Source organism: Trichomycterus rosablanca, chromosome 18 (assembly GCF_030014385.1).
Source record: "Trichomycterus rosablanca isolate fTriRos1 chromosome 18, fTriRos1.hap1, whole genome shotgun sequence".
Taxonomy (NCBI): domain Eukaryota; kingdom Metazoa; phylum Chordata; class Actinopteri; order Siluriformes; family Trichomycteridae; genus Trichomycterus; species Trichomycterus rosablanca.
The window spans coordinates 11674940-11693057 of NC_086005.1; the positions used below are offsets into that span (position 1 = coordinate 11674940).

The following is an 18118-nucleotide window of genomic DNA, read 5'->3' on the forward strand; positions in this document are numbered from 1 at the left end:
TGCCCATGTGCGTTAATCATTTGTTCTGATGTTTTGGCATTTTCTCTCTCAGGCATTGGTAAACTGACTAGTGTCGACCTGGCTGTGGATACTGTTCTGTCTGAGCACCAAGCATTCAACAGCTTTTCAAAAATGCTAAAGACTGGAATTTACTGACAGCACCTGCAGGTCACAGCGACTGTCGGAAGTCCTGATTGCATTGTCATTATGGACGGGAATCTGCTGACGTCTGGTTCACAGCGTTTTGAAGTCAGAAACCTGCAAGAGAGAGAACCGGTGTTGACGATGAACAGAGAGGATTTGCATAGTTCAAGTTATATTACGAACGGTTACTCCAGCAAGGCTGCAGACAGTAATAGCGGCTCAGAAAGTGGATATACCACGCCTAAAAAGGGGCGGGCGAGGCGCGGCAGCATGAAAGGCCCGGAAAATGCCAGTCAGGAAAAGGAAAACGTACTGAAGGTGTATTCGAAGCAGGATGCAGAGACCCCAGGGCAAGATATAGCTGGGAAAAGGGCAAATTCTCAGCCGAATTGCAGTAGGATTTACCTTAAACCAGAAGTGCATGCAAGTCTTCGAAAGACAGATGCTCAGGATACGATACCTGTCAGTGATCTGCAGTACAGAAACTCAGACAGCAAGGCTTTGCGTCTTGTGGGTAAAAAGAATGATGACAGGGTCAGTAAAACCAAACCGACCTCCTCAGTGACATCCAAAGACGATTTGTGGACTTTGTTTAGACCTCCTCCTGTGTTCCCGGTGGACAACAGCAGTGCCAAAATAGTTCCCAAGATCAGTTATGCAAGCAAAGTTAAGGAGAACTTGAACAAAGCGACCACTCAGGCCAGTCCAGAAGTGACTCAGGCATCTACAAAGCCCTTGCAAGTTCCTGGATCTGCTGTAAAAACGGTCACCTCTGCCGACAACCCTGTTTCGATCGAGGTGAACGGGTGCCTCTGCGTTGGAACATTGGTAGACTCTGCTGCTAGCGCTTCATCCTCTGTCGTAAGTGTTGCGTCCTCTGTGGATACCGCCTGTATCTCTTCAGTAGCCCCAGAGCCCCAACAATTGAGTCTTTTTGTTTACCCTCACGAACCTTTAAATATGCAACTGGCCACTCCTGCTGCTCAGACAAATCAAAAAGGCCTCGGCGACATCTTCCAGAACCAGTGGGGTCTGTCGTTCATCAATGAACCCAATGCAGGCCCAGAGAAGTCCACGGTTTCTCGTTCAGCCACGAAACTCAAAATCTCCGACGTTACATTTCAGGGGGAGAGTTTTTCATTCATTACCCAGCCAAGCCTCCATCCGACCTCTGCTGTTTCTTTCACGTCACATCAGGACCTGGAGAGAAGGACTAGTGCCGATGATACGGCTTTGAAACACTTTTGCACTGCCGAGACGGATTGTCTACACGCACAGCCTCCTGATGAACGAATCAGCAAGAGTTCAGAAGTGGTCTGTGAGGTGTTGGATGCACAGTTCGAGGTTAACAGTTTGGTGGAGTCATCCACATGTTTGAGCTTGAAGAAAGACCAGGACGGACTTAGTGGTTGGGAATGTGATGATCTGCAGGATGCGATTTTTTACCACACTAAAGGTAATGCTTTCTTTAAACCTTTCTTGCCAGCTAAAATCACATTAATATGTAAATAATATGTCTGGGTTTGAACTATCAGGTCAAAAGTCTACATTCAAATCTAGAGGACTGTCTTTTATGGAAGTCTTAGGGCTTCAGGGATTTGGGGGGGGGGTCTGAAATGTGACAGATTTTGCTGTCACAATTAATGATGAAACTAATCTAAACAACTTTGGGTCCCAGATTATCTATACAAATGATGGTTCATAGGCAAGCAAGCTATTTGCCACCATTGCAACTGGCAAGCAAGAAAGAAGCCCTTGCTCTATAATCGGCATTTTCAAGCTCGATGGACGTTTGTTGCTGATCTTATGGTCAAGGCCTTACTTTAAACCTAACAACACTGTACCTACTGTCAAGCATTGTAGTGAAGGTAAACCAAAAGTTCTGCTAAGTGGTTAAAAACCCAACCAGAGGGTGTTTAGGAGGCAGAGTGGTCTAATGCCCACCACTTATGAGATATTGAGATTTTGACATTGAATCCCAGGCTGTCCTGTGAACATTGTGGAGTGCCCAAACAGGTATGATTGGCACCCTTTGCTGTCTGGTCAAGACGTCTGCACTAGTGAGTGGTGAGTGGTATGGAGGGTATAGCATGTCTCTCTGTATGCAATGTGGCTCACTGTGAGACTACACCACTGGCAGGTCTCGGAAGTGCCATATGATCAGGTGCCATGGCTCTTTCAGCCAGTGGGGTGAATTAAAGACGTCTAGATTGGAAGCAAAAGGTCAAGGATACAACCAGAAGCTTGATGACGGCTTCAAAGCATCTGATCGTAAAAGAAAAACGAAGAAGTATAGAACCAGATGTGCCGTATATACAGTATGTTTTGACCCATCAGGAGTTGTTTGGTTTACAGTAAAATCCTAGGTGTATGACATTAACAGGAGAAACTCAGTTGTGTAAATGAACGTGCATTAATGCATCTTTCTTTGTCTTGCAGAATTTGAATATATTCTCACTCTTCAAAAGCAAGGTAGGAGTTTTTCCCAGAATATGACTTTATGTCCGCACATTTCTAGGTACCGTATTTTTAGGTGAAAAACATGATACTAACACGACCAGTTCTGTTAAGCACTTATTACATCACATTTTCATCCAAGCCAAACCTTAAACCAGGGTTTTTCAAACTCTTTTTCAAGCGACCCAAATTTTGTCCATGATTTTTTACGCAACCCAGGCAACACACCCAATTCATCTCTCTTTACGCATTACTCTGAGGGTGGTTTACAAGATGTAACATTATCCCTCCACAAGGGGGAATTCGCATCTAAATGTATTTAATCTTTATTATTGTTTAGTACGACCAATTTTCCCGGTTCACGACCCAGGGTTTGAAAAGCTCTGCCTTAGACCACTGGCTTTAAGTGAAATAGAGATTGAGCAGAGCAAGATTATCTGGCTCAGCGGTAAATTCAGCCCACTACTGCTGAAATCCAGGGTTCTAATCAGCCAGACGATGTGAGGGTGTGTTACTGCATTGTGGCCAGTGATTCTGGGGTAGACTGGGCCTACAAGTGGTAAAACATTACATTGAATGAACAAATGAATCACTATGGTTTGGTATTGCTTAAAAATATGGATTTATTTTACCTGCATAATGTCAATGACAGATATTAAATGTGAGTTTAAGTTTTTTTTTATACTGGACAGAATTTAGTAGCATTTTCATCACACACTTTACCTGTTCAGGGTCATAGCCGGCCTGGTCCCACAGGGAAACACTGGGTGCAAGGCAGGGCTTCACCCACCCTCAGACATAGCCAATAATGTCTGTGTAGTGCCCATTCTGCCAATAGCACTGCTGGAGATTTGAACTCAATTAAATTGACTAATTGAAATTAGGGCTGGGCGATATGGATCAAAAATAATATCTCGATATTTTTTTACAGGCACTTTTATTAAAATTCATGCTGGGGAAGCTTCTGGGGAAACTATTTTTACTAAAAAAAAAAAAAGAGCTATTCTAAGAAAAAGAAAGTTGTTTCTAAGGTATCTCCTGTCGTGTAATGTGAATTACAAATATATTGTCTGGCCCTGTAAGAATGTTAAGTGCACTATAGGCGCAGGGAGCAAGTGTGTAGGGAAGGTATCAGAATTGATCGTTTCCGGCTGTGCTCATGTTCTTCTGTTGTTTTGCACTGAGCTTGTGTGGTATTAAAAGTAGCGTTCTCGTTAAACCCCCCTCACATGTTTGGACTTTGAATTATTTTACATCACCGTCACCACAACATTTACATTAATATTTTATTTTACTGTATAGAACTCAGTTCTGGAATACAGGTATAACTAATCGTTCATGTTACTGTGTAACTATTACAACATTTAATGCATTTTAATCAGCGTTCTGCTTCATGCACTTTATTATTATTTAACAGCTTTATTTGTTGTTTAATTGCTGTTTGCTCCTTGTTTACTGCAGAGTTAGTTCATGCAATTTTATAAATTTTTGGTTGTTTATTGGCCGACAACAAGAAATACTATAAAAAGAAGATAAATAAATAAATGACGACGTCGGGCGATCATCCAGTATAAACTAACACGACCACGTACAACATCCAGTACAGAAATCACTCCCCATAATGTTTGTTTTTTTACAGATATATGCACATCACATATACAAACACACAAGTCAGAACAACAGGAGACGCACCGTTACGTTATTATTACTTTCTCAACACTTGCATGATTTACACTGTATATGAAGTAAATACATGCATGTCAGCGCGTGCATGCGCTTGTATATTTATATTGGTTTTTAAAACGAATAACGACTCGTTTTCTTGTTGAGGGAATGGTTGAGTGGATTGTTGAGGGAATGGTTGGGTGGTTCCCCCAACGTTCCCCCCCGGACATTCCCCCAATGTTCCCCCACGAACGTTCCCTCAACAATCCTTCACGAACGCTCCCCCAACGTTCCCCCACGAACGTTCCCTCAACGTTCCCCCAACGTTTCCACACGAACGTTCCCTCGATGTTCCCCGCTGAACGTTCCCCCAATGTTCCCCCCGAACGTTCCCCCAATGTTCCCCCACGAACGTTTCCTCAACATTTCCACACGAACGTTCCCTCGATCTTCCCCCGAACGTTCCCCCACGAACGTTTCCTCAACGTTTCCACACGAACGTTCCCCCAACGTTTCCACACAAACGTTCCCTCAACGTTCCTTCACGAACGTTCCCCCAACGTTCCCCCAACATCCCCCCCCCCCGAACGTTCCCCCAACGTTTCCACACGAACGTTCCCCCAACGTTTCCACACGAACGTTCCCCCAACGTTCCCACACAAACATTCCCCTAACGTTCCCCCCCCCCGAACATTCCCCCAACGTTCCCCCCCGAACGTTCCCTCAACGTTTCCACACGAACGTTCCCTCAACGTTCCCCCCGAACATTCCCCCAACGTTCCCCCAACATTCCCCCACGAACGTTCCCTCAACGTTCCTTCACGAACGTTCCCCCAACGTTTCCACACGAACGTTCGCCCAACGTTCCCCCACGAACGTTCCCTCAACGTTCCTTCACGAACGTTCCCCCAACGTTCCCCCTCGAACGTTCCCCCAACGTTTCCACACGAACGTTCCCCCCCGAACGTTCCCCCAACGTTCCCACACGAACATTCCCCCCGAACGTTCCCCCCCGAACGTTCCCCCAACGTTCCCTCAATGTTCCTTCCTGAACGTTCCCCCAATGTTCCCCCCGAACGTTCCCCCAACGTTTCCACACGAACGTTCCCCCAAAGTTCCCCTCGAACGTTCCCCCAACGTTTCCACACGAACGTTCCCCCCCGAACGTTCCCCCAACGTTCCCACACGAACATTCCCCCCGAACGTTCCCCCCCGAACGTTCCCCCAACGTTTCCACACGAACGTTCCCTCGATGTTCCCCGCTGAACGTTCCCCCAATGTTCCCCCCGAACGTTCCCCCAATGTTCCCCCACGAACGTTTCCTCAACATTTCCACACGAACGTTCCCTCGATCTTCCCCCGAACGTTCCCCCAAAGAACGTTTCCTCAACGTTTCCACACGAACGTTCCCCCAACGTTTCCACACAAACGTTCCCTCAACGTTCCTTCACGAACGTTCCCCCAACATCCCCCCCCCCGAACGTTCCCCCAACGTTTCCACACGAACGTTCCCCCAACGTTTCCACACGAACGTTCCCCCAACGTTCCCACACAAACATTCCCCTAACGTCCCCCCCCCCCCGAACATTCCCCCAACGTTCCCCCCCGAACGTTCCCTCAACGTTTCCACACGAACGTTCCCTCAACGTTCCCCCCGAACATTCCCCCAACGTTCCCCCAACATTCCCCCACGAACGTTCCCTCAACGTTCCTTCACGAACGTTCCCCCAACGTTTCCACACGAACGTTCGCCCAACGTTCCCCCACGAACGTTCCCTCAACGTTCCTTCACGAACGTTCCCCCAACGTTCCCCCTCGAACGTTCCCCCAACGTTTCCACACGAACGTTCCCCCCCGAACGTTCCCCCAACGTTCCCACACGAACATTCCCCCCGAACGTTCCCCCCCGAACGTTCCCCCAACGTTCCCTCAATGTTCCTTCCTGAACGTTCCCCCAATGTTCCCCCCGAACGTTCCCCCAACGTTTCCACACGAACGTTCCCCCAAAGTTCCCCCCGAACGTTCCCCCAACGTTTCCACACGAACGTTCCCCCAATGTTCCCCCCGAACGTTCCCCATTCACCTCACTTGCACGTCTTTGGACTGTGAGAGGAAACCGGAGCTCCCGGAGGAAACCCACGCAGACATGGGAAAAACATGCAAACACAGAAAGGACACAAACCCATGGAAATTTACATGGAAATCAAACCCAGGACCTTCTTGCTGTGAGGTGACAGTGCTACCCACCGAGCCACAATGCCGCCATGTTTTGTAAAATAATAATTATAATAATTATAATGCAACAAGCAGATAGATCCACATGTACAAAAAACAGCAATTGTATGTGGTTTTAATGTTCAATAGTTCCGTCATTCATGATATAATTAATAATAATGTATTTAAAAAAACTTCAAAATAAAAAAGGCAGCTTTTTCTAAATGAGTTTGTACACCTACCTTGTATTGGTAAGCCTTAAATCTATAAAAATCAATTGTCAGCTGCTAAAAATGAATTTAAACAGCATTTAACTAGACTGTGTTAATCGAACAATGACTTCTTTGTTGGTTATCAGTTGATCATTACTACTGTATCACTGCTGAAAATGATAAGTCCATGCAATGTATTGAATAATGTGTGTGGTATTAGTTTAAGCAGAAAATACAGTAAATATGACCCAGGTCTGGCCAATTGCACCATATATAACTATATAAAATTTTTATAAATTTAAATGATGTAGGATTTTGCGACCAGCAGTCTAAACACACACACACACACACACACACACATACACATTTATTTCCATATGAATGATATTATCCAGTATTAGAAACATTCTCTTTCCTTTCCCTCCACAGATTCAAAAAGAGTGGTCTCTTATAAGGAAGCCCTGGATGGACCTGATCAATGAGGTGCAGAGTACCAGCAGGTTTCTCACCTTGGGTGCTACAGTCAGATCTGAACCTGGACAGATTTGGATCTTTTTAGATTTGAGAGATGTGAGAGTGGAACAGAGACGGTTCATGTGCTTGCTGAAGTTTGAACTTCTATTGGATGTCTGTGCAGACGGGGCAGCTTTGAGCTGTACTGAGGAACAACTGAAACAACTCGCACACCATAGCAAATTCATTTAAAGGGAGGTATTTACCTGGATGTTGCATGGATCAGTTGTGAGGAGAAATTAAGGGAACGTCTCGATGTTAGCTTTGAGGAACTTCTCTTCTCTGTTTATTTTGAGTTCTTATTGATGCAATGCACACAAACGGCTCGTAAAGGCGAAAGAATGCTTCCTGAGGAACTTTAAATTAAATCAGTATCTGGGTGGAAGAGCTGACTAAACCTAGGTGTTGGTCAAGAAATGAATCCGTTTTGATGTTCTCGCCCAGAAAATGACATTTTTCTCCCTTCTGATTTATGCAATACATCCTGCAGACACTATTAATGGTTTAAGATGTTTAGATTTCAGTATTACTAGCTTTCATTACTAGTCGTCTCAGCAACGTTACTTGAAATACACATACCAGTGCTGAAAAATAAAAACAGAACAACTAAGAGGGAAAAAAAATCAAGAGACTTCACGTTAAGTGAATTATGGACAGCCGCTGTTGTATTTCTGTGTCCAGAGCTTAATATTTCTTAGCACTTTTTTATAGAGTGCTAACAGTGTAGCTAAGTGATGTTAGTGTAATAAGCCTTTAGCACCTACTGTGACATTTCAAAAGCAAGGTCTTCCTATAAACTTCAGTGTTCAGTGACACTCACTTTTATTCATCTTGGCCAGACAGACCAAAGATTGTCCCTCATATATAAACACAGATGCTGATTTACTATGGACCTTAAACGTTGACAAACACTTGTGGTATTTTAATGATTTCTGCGACTGTTATTTTTCTGTGGCTGAATGACTGGATCACAAACATCTTCCTTCAAGTTTATTTGAGCTCCATCTGTCACTTCTACTAGGCGTCAACAAGCTTGTGGCACGACTCTGGTTGAGACTTTCACCATACCGTTTGACACTTTTTATCGAGATGAATAGTTGGTGCTAAAAGACCACATTTTAATGCCCTTTGTGTTTAAAGATTAGTGATTTTAGGGCCTGATGATGAGCAAAATAACTGCAATTCTTGCCCCTATATGTGAAGGATCTTCAAAAAGTTTCCACACTTTTATATTTTCACTGGAAATGGTGAGGGAAGGAGGAGAAGTACAGTAACTGGTTGTGTCTGAGAGACTGAGAGAGAGCTTATAGTGCAGATTTAGCACCATCTGATTTCCACCTTTTTGGACCGCTCAAAGAAGCTTTAAGGGGAAGAAGATTTTCATGTGATGATGTGAAAGCAGCGGTGCATTAGAAACATTTTTTGCTGATGGCATTTAAAAAGTTGGTACGATGGTGGGAAAAATGCATCGGAAGGTGACAATGTAGAAAAGTGATGTCATTTGTTTTTGAAATTCTTAATGAATAGAGTTTAAAAAGTGTGGAAACTTTTTGGGGCACTCAGCTGGAGCAGCTTTTTAACTCACTAGCCCATTACAGCTGGAATCTCAAGCTCTTGACTTAAAATTCCAGCTGCGCCCTCAGTCGATTGGGCATCTTTACATACAGACGATTGGCTGTGTCTGTAAGGGGGAGGGATAACGGTTGAAGCAGTGTTTCTCGTCGCTGTTACTATTACGACATTAACACCGGTAAACTGTGATAGCAAGACCTTTTATTGAGCTGTGGCTTTTGTCCATGTGCCACTCTGCTTTCTGTTACTGACCCACTTTACACAACACTGTTGACATCAAACAAACATGTGCAGCTTTTGTTGGGTTATATTACAGAAAGTAATCATCAAAATCAAAAACGTTTTGCGAGGTGTACATATGTAGCGTTTATATTTTTAGTGGTGTTTATAGGTGCTAAAGTTATGGTTGATATGCGCACTAGCAGTCTTAGCTCTGCTGTTAAATAAAATAGCTATTGCTAGGTACTGGAAATGAAACGAGAGCTATTTGTAGTCTGGTAATGGTTAATCAGGTGATCGTTACCAATGCCAGTTTTGACTTTTAAGTGGACAGTCTGCTATTATATAAGTCCTTTTATATGCAATTAAAGACATTTTCTTTTCTTGCTCTGGAATTTTCTCCTGCACACGTAGAGGTGTTAAAGGGCTGAGAAAGACAGAGCTATTTAAGATTGATTCTAAAACTGCGTCGTGTTAGAGCAGTGGAGTGAATGTTTGCATGCTGTCGAGCCACATTTGGGTTCAAATATAGTGTATTTTAAGTACTTTTCTCTACGTATCTTTTGACATTAAGTTTTCTGAGCCCCTCTTTAGCCCTGACCGGTCAGTTACCAAGCCTGCAGTCTTTTTAAGCATGTTAAAAATAATTCTTCAGTAGATCAGTCAGGTGGTTTGAGCTTAGCTTCTAAACATCTAGTTCAAAACCACACAGTGAGAATGACTTACCAGGAGCTCAAGAGATGAGACAGATGATCGAAATGTCCCCAAGAACATAGCTTAAAACATAATATCTGCCATTGTCCAAAACTGCCTACTACTGTACTAAATAGTGTGTTGAATCAGTACAGAGTTGGCAGTAATAATAGTATTAAACCTATAATTTACGTACTGCTATGAGATTTAATTATACCCATCTGTTTCATGCTCAAGTGTAATATGCTCCATGGTATAGCAATCTAGTTCCAATCTAATTCCTCTTTAAACAGTGTTTTGAAAAAATAATTGCTCCTGCTTAAGAATTGAATGAGGCTATAAAAGATGGTGCAGGCTCGCGACCTCGTGTTTGAATTGTGTGTTTGTGTTTCCTTAAACATGTGCAATGACGTTTTGACCCCAGAATTTATCTGGTGACCTACCTTAAAATATGCAAGTTTGCTTTGGTCATGTGACTCCTGTCGAGTTGATGAACAGGTGCCTGAACAAGCCAGTTTATTCTGTAAATGATTTAATATATTGTTTTCTTTTTAAGTTTTCTGTTTTTAATTTTCTGAAGCAATCAGTGTCAAAGTTTCTTGTCTTTTCAAAACGTCTTATTTTTCTTATTTTAATGCCGTTAATAAATGTTAATGATTCAATTATTTCAGATTTAGATCTCATTTATAATTCAAGGCTTACATATGTAACACTAAATCATTCATTTCATCCTGTAGTTTTGACTGAATTCTTGTTATGTTTATTTTCTTTACCATGTTATAATGTTTTAATCACATTTGAATGCAGATTTGTAGTTGTTCAGATTTTTATTTATTTCTATTGCACACGAGTAGAATTTTTACATTTAATTGGGAGGATGTGAGTTTTAGAACAGCTCTTTATGTTTTCTGATCAGATTTTCAGATTGTCGAGATATTTCTCTATTTTAGTGAACGTGTTGCTGTTGGATGGCTGTACCAACTAACCGCCAGCTCAGTCTTTTAATGAAAATTCGGCCCATAACTAGGCAGACATTTAGAATAGAGCTGAGCAACTAGAAGATTCCAAGTGATCTGACGGTTTGGAGTGATCAGATGGATCCTCAATGCCAAATGGTCCCTGGTGACTAGAAGGTTCATAGTGAGCAGGAGCTTGCAGTCTGGTAAAGATGTTATGGGCCCCTCAACCCTTTACTGCTCAGTTCTTTGCTTGAATTGGATTCTGTCTCGTGACTAGATGTTCCTTTCAGAGACAGGTTTCTAGAAACAGCAAGGTTTTGGATAAAAGAAAAGGTTTCTGTTGACTAGCAGGCTTCAAGTTCAGATCACAAACATGCTGGTGGACTCTTAACCCTTGACTCCTTGGATTCTGCCTCAAAAGTCAATGTTTTTCCCAGATGAATAGATATGAATGCAAAATACCTGGAGAAATCTTTACATCAAACACAAAGGTTCCTAATGACCACAATATGATGTGGTCAGAGTGTGATTGTGGCAGATCCAATCAAGGTTAAGAGCTGCGGTTTTTAACCTTTGGGTCAGGACCTACATGCAGACTGGGTTGCTGGAGATATTAATATCGGAAACTATTAATTTTAACTTCTAGGGGACAACACATTGATTTTTGGTTAGATGAACTGTCCACTTGTGAACTGTTGAAGCAGTTGTACTGACAGGAATGTTTAAGGTGTTTGTTGTGGCTGTAGCGTTTTCCATTCTAATGTTGTGTAACAGTTTTGTCCCTGAGAAGTACAGAAAGCTTCCTCAATTTCACCGTTATTGCAGCTGGTTGCGTGAAACAATTGTCTCGCCAACCAATTATATCGTCTTTTATAACGGAACCTGGAGCAATTTGCAGATTTATAGTGAACCTCAAGTATTTAGATCAGCTTTATGCTTCCAGATACATTCTTCTTTGTTTCTATTAACAGTATAAAAGCAGTTATGCTATACAGTAAGTCATTATGTGGAAATGTCCATGTATGAACGATAGCAGTGACATTGAGCTGTTAATGTTATTACTGCTTTTTAAGGGTGTGTAATCAAGGAAATCTTGGATATGGGTGCTGTGCGGTACCCTACAGTACAATATGGTATGCATTTGAATCCAGAACCCTTCGTGCCATACCTAATGTGCTATTGTCAGTTTCCAGTTAAGTGAGGCTGTGATTACAAAATTGACCAACCAATGACAGGGCAATTCTTAGTATGTCCCGCTCAAGTGGGTGTGCTGTTTATTTTTCAATAACTGTTTTTACGCTCATGTTTTTAAATAATCTAAAATGTGGTGCTTGTATTTTTTCCCTCAAGCGGCAATTCTGTTTGACGAATCAGTGGTCTGCATTGGTTGTCGGCCCACCCTGACACCCCCTGGTCAAGAAGGGTAACCAAATTTAGCACAGTAGGGTATCTTACTGTAGGGTATCTTGCAGTGGAAATGGGGGGATTTGTTACTGACTGTTTTTGAGAAAAAGACTCTATCGTGTATCCTCATGCCACTTACTGAGCTCTCTATGCCTAAACATGAAGTGTGTGTGTGGTTTAAAAAGTTTCACTGTGCCAGTCCTGCCCTGATCCGTTGGCAGTATAATATTTAGTACACAACAAAGTGCCACGTCACACCAAATGCCAAGACTGACTTCTCACTCTGACTCTCTCTATCACTTCCCATCACTACATGTCATCAGATTATTACATTTGGTCATTTTCATTTTTCCAGGCTGTCACTTGACTGTCATTGCACTCATAAAACAGCTGGAAGTTCTACGTGTCAAATTAGAAATGTAATAAATAGATTTTTTAACATGTTTTATTTTAAATAAGCATGAAAATGTCTTTGTGTCACATCAGAAAGTGTTTTTCAGCTTTTCTGTTTTCATTAAACTGAATCATTTTAAACCTGACGTGTCTTGTGTGCTATTATGGATGAACAATGTGTCTATGAGTCCTTAAGATCCTCAGTTGCTCCAAAATTACATTTGATAAGATAAGATGCCTTTATTGTCATTGCAGTGTACAAAGAATTTGAGCAGCAATCCAACGGTGCTTACACATACAATAAGTAAAAATCTAAGCAAAAATTATATACATATACACAATACACACATGTATGTATGCCAAAAAAAATATTTTATATAAAGAATAAAGGATAAAGACTAAACTATGATTATAAAAAGGACAATAGACATTGTTAAATTTAATGCAGTAATAACTAGTGAGTGTAGTTTTATCTTTTATTTTCAATAAACATTCCAGTGTTTGTTGACCTGGAAATTTTGGGTTCCTAAGGTGTAAGTATGAATGTGTGAGCTGTTCGTCAATCTAAAACACCCTGCTTGCTCTGGTGGCTTCCTTTTGACTAAAACACAGAGGAAATAAAACAAAAATGTAAAGTGTTTAGCAATAATGTGCATATTAAATTCAGGGGCGGCACGGAAGTGCGGTGGGTAGCACTGTCACCTTACAGCAAGAAGGTCCTGGGTTCGATTCCCAAGTGGAACGGTCTGGGTTCTCGCTGTGTGCATGTTCTCCCCGTGTCTGTGTGAGTTTCCTCCGGGTGCTTCGGTTTCCTCCCACAGTCCAAAAACTTGCAAGTGAGGTGAATTGGAGATACAACATTGTCCATGACTGTGTTTGACATTAAACTTGTGAACTGATGAATCTTGTGTAACCAGTAACTACCGTTTCTGTCATAAATGTAACCAAAGTGTGTAAAACATGACATTAAAATCCTAATTAATAAAATAAATACATAGACTGGTTGTTGACCTGAGAATTTGAGTTCCTAAGGTTTAAGTATGAACATGTGAGCTGTTCGTCAATCTAAAACACCCTGCTTGCTCTGGTGGCTTCCTTTTGACTAAAACACAGAGGAAATAAAACAAAAATTAAAGTGTTTAGTAATAATGTGCATATTAAATTCAGGGGCAGCATGGTAGAGCAGTGGGTAGCGCTGTCACCTCACAGCAATAAGGGCTTGGGTTTGATTCCCCAGCCGGCTGCCGGGGGTTTTTTAGGCCCAAAAACAGGCAGTCAGGCCAATCTGAGCTACTAAAATTGCCCAAAAAGTGTGTGCGTGTGCACTGTGATGGACTACTGACCTGTGTGGTGTGTTTCCTGCCTTTTGCCCAATGAATCGGACCCACCGTGACCTTGACCAAAATAAAGCAGGGATAAAACAGACAATAAATGAATGAATTTTAAGTTTAAGATTCTTTATACAGTACGTTAATGTTGGTGGAGGAGCAGCAGGGGGCGCTCTTTACTGACTATTGGACAGCAGACTCAGGATCTTTCACATTTCCCATGTCAAGGTTATTTACACAGTTCATTGAATAACTACAGGACTGTAATCCAGTACTACAGTATTTTTTTTTTTTTAAATCAACACCCGCTTGCCATGTTTCACCAGGGGAACCCCTGTTGTCCATGCTGATATCCGTTTCATTACTTTAATAGCTCATGGGTTGTGTGCTAGATGAGGCGTTAGACGTCTGAGGAACAGAATCAGCATGACTGAAGGTTTAGTTGTGCATTCTTTCCAAAACACAGTTCAGTCTGGTTTAACTTCCTTATTTATGCTACATGAAGCTGTCTGTAAGTTTAACACCCTGGTCAAGGTCATGGTGGGCGGCAGGGCTCCGGTTAATCACAGGGCAATGCACTCCTTACACATCCACCTATACTCACAAACAATGAAGTACAGCCAAGCCATTTGCTCTGCGTATATTTGTGAGGTAAAAGAAAAATCACCTGGACAGGAAGAGAACATGCCAAACTCCTTAAAGACAATCACCAAAGGCCCATGTTTCTGTGTAGTACCCACTCTACATGTGCTGAATATAAAAATGTCTGTCCAAATTGAGTATAGGGCAGCATGGAGTTGTAGTGTGGTAGTATGGGTGCTGCACAGCTTTAGGGTCCTGGGGACTTGGTTCAAACCTTATCAAATATAAGGCTTTAGACACTCCTAATGTTTAACTTTTATGTTTGATTTTCAGAAACATCTATAGCTAACAAATTAGGTATAATAATAGGTATACAAATTATATCTAACACATATGTTTAACTTGTGTGTAAACAGTTTAGGGAATGCCCTTTCCTGTTGCAGCATGACTGTGTCCATGTGTCCAAGCGAGTTCCATAAAAATATAGATTTGTCATTTATAGTGTGGAGGAGGTCCAGGGTAAAGGCTGTTATGGCAGCAAAGTGATTGTATGTGTGTGTCTGTTTTAGTAATGGTGTTTGAGTAAGTGGGGGTGGGGGTGGGGGGGGGGGTGGGGGGGGGGGTCTGTCAGACTCTATGGGGTGTCCAAATACTTTTGGTCGTATGGTATACTTGTTTAAGACATATGCAAGTATGCAAATGATAATACAAAAGTAGTGATGATGGGGCATGTACACTCACCAAAATGTGTCTGTAAGTGAGTTCAGGGTCAAAGGGTGAGCCCATCATTTTAGGACAGCTCCAGACCCACTGCATCTCCATAAGCACTCTGTGTTGATGGCACGGATGTTTTCCTGGCTGCTCGATGCTGACTGCAGTGTTGAGATTCCTGAATTACGCAGCTGAGTGGAGCAGTTTTTGGAGATCAGACGTAATAGTCTAAAATAGCAGGAACAGATGGGCTCTGCTTTCTCTATATTTAGAGTGTGATGCAACACGCTCGTGCTGCTGATAGACGCCTGTTAGTGCACTCTTCCCGCTCTGATTATGGCTTTCTTCAACACTAGTCAGCTGCTGCTCTTTTCAAGTTAAATCAGTCCAAAAGTTCTAAAGTCTGACCCCTTTTTGTGGCAAAAATCTTTTCACGACCTTTTGTCTGTTTAACAACCGCTTTGTCCTATTCAGGGTTGCGGTGGGTCCAATTCACTGGGTGAAAGGTAGAAAACACCCTGGACAGGTCCCCCGTCCAACACAGGGCAAACACATCTACACACACATTCAATCCTAGGACAATTTAGTATCTTTAATTAACCTGACTGCATGTGTTTGTATTGTGGGTGGAAACTGGAGCACCTAGATGAAACCCACAGAGACACAGGGAGAACATGCAAGCTCCACCTAGGAATTAAACCGAGGACCTTCTGTGAGGTGAGAGTGCTACCCACCGAGTCACCATGCCGCCTCTTTCTTTCTTTATCTGTATATAAAAAAATATTTATATATAATGTATAATTATATAAAAATTATATATATATATATCAAACGTTTCCTGTAAGTCTTCACCAGGTTTGCACACACTGTAGCTGGTATTTTGGCCCATTCCTCCATGCAGATCTCCTCTAGAGCAGTGATGTTTTGGGGCTGTCACTGGGCAACACGGACTCCACAAATTTTCTATGAGGTTAAGCTCTGGAGACTGGCTAGGCCACTCCAGGACCTTGAAATGCTTTTTACGGAGCCACTCCTTCGTTGCCCGAGCGGTGTGTTTGGGATCATTGTCATGCTGGAAGACCCAGCCACGTTCCATCTTCAATGCTCTCACTGATGGAAGGAGGTTTTGGCTTAAAATCTCACGATACATGGCCCCGTTCATTCTTCCCTTAACACGGATCAGTCGCCCTGTTCCCTTTGCAGGAAAACAGCCCCAAAGCATGATGTTTCTACCCCCATGCTTCACAGTAGGTATAGTGTTCTTGGGTTCTTCTTCTTCCTCCAAACATGACGAGTTGTGTTTTTACCAAAAAGTTCCATTTTGGTTTCATCTGACCACATGATATTCTCCCAATCCTCTTCTGGATCATCCATAAGCTCTCTGGCAAACTTCAGACGGGCCTGGACATGTACTGGCTTAAGCAGGGGGACACGCCTGGCACTGCAGGATTTGAGTCCCTCTCGGCGTAGTGTGTTACTGATGGTAGCCTTGGTACTTTGGTCCCAGCTCTCTGCAGGTCATTCATCAGGTCCCTCCGTGTAGTTCTGGGATTTTTGCTCACCGTTCTCATGATCATTTTGACCCCACGGGATCGAGAGAGATTATCAATGGTCTTGTATGTCTTCCATTTTCTTACAATTGCTCCCACAGTTGATTTATTCACACCAACCTGCTTGTCTATTGTAGATTTACTCTTCCCAGCCTGGTGCAGGTCTACAATTTTCTTCCTGGTGTCCTTCGACAGCTCTTTGGTCTTGGCCATGGTTGACTGTTTGAAGCTGTGGACAGGTGTCTTTTATACAGATAACGAGGTCAAACAGGTGCCATTAATACAGGTAACGAGTGGAGGACAGAAAAGCTTCTTAAAGAAAAAAGTTACAGGTCTGTGAGAGCCAGAAATCTTGCTTGCTTGTTATTGACCACCATAATTTACAAATAAATTCTTTAAAAATCCTACAATGTGATTTCCTGGATTTTTTTTTTCTCATTTTGTCTCTCATAGTTGAAGTGTACCTATGATGAAAATTACAGACCTCTCTCATCTTTCTAAGTAGGAGAACTTGCACAATCAGTGGCTGACTAAGTACTTTTTGACCCCACTGTATATATATGTGTGTGTGTGTGTGTGTGTGTGTACACACACACTGGTCAGCCATAACATTAAAACCACCTCCTTGTTTCTACACTCACTGTTTATCAGCTCCACTTACCATATAGAAGCACTTTGTAGTTCCACAATTACTGTAGTCCATCTGTTTCTCTGCATGCTTTGCATTTTATGCTGTTCTTCAATGGTCAGGACTCTCCCAGGACCACTACAGAGCAGGTATTATTTAGGTGGTGGATCATTCTCAGCACTGCAGTGACACTGACATGGTGGTGGTGTGTTAGTGTGTGTTGTGCTGGTATGAGTGGATCAGACACAGCAGCGCTGCTGGAGTTTTTAAACACCTTACTGTCACTGCTGAACTGAGAATAGTCCACCAACTAAAAATATATCCAGCCAACAGCACCCCGTGGGCAGCGTTCTGTGACCACTGATGAAGGTCTAGAAGATGACCAACTCAAACAGCAGCAATAGATGAGCGATCGTCTCTGACTTTACATCTACAAGGTGGACCAACTAGGTAGGAGTGTCTAATAGAGTGGACAGCGAGTGGACACGGTATTTATAAACTCCAGCAGCGCTGCTGTGTCTGATCCACTCATACAGCACAACACACACTAACACACTGCAGTGTTTAGTGTAGAAACAAGAAGGTGGTTTTAATGTTATGGCTGATCAGTGTTTATATATAATTAGAATATACAGTGTATCACAAAAGTGAGTACACCCCTCACATTTCTGCAGATATTTAAGTATATCTTTTCATGGGACAACACTGACAAAATGACACTTTGACACAATGAAAAGTAGTCTGTGTGCAGCTTATATAACAGTGTAAATTTATTCTTCCCTCAAAATAACTCAATATACAGCCATTAATGTCTAAACCACCGGCAACAAAAGTGAGTACACCCCTAAGAGACTACACCCCTAAATGTCCAAAT

At 42.4% G+C, this 18118-nt stretch overlaps 1 protein-coding gene across 1 annotated transcript; it reads left to right on the forward strand.

The window, feature by feature from the left end:
- The first annotated feature begins 92 nt into the window (after positions 1 to 92).
- Positions 93 to 7690, forward strand: LOC134332690 (FMR1-interacting protein NUFIP2-like). The gene is made up of 3 exons (XM_063014435.1): positions 93 to 1600; positions 2584 to 2616; positions 7122 to 7690. The coding sequence occupies exons 1-3, from the start codon at positions 208 to 210 to the stop codon at positions 7172 to 7174; spliced, it is 1479 nt and encodes a 492-aa protein (XP_062870505.1). The 5' UTR covers positions 93 to 207; the 3' UTR covers positions 7175 to 7690.
- Positions 7691 to 18118: the final 10428 nt, after the last annotated feature.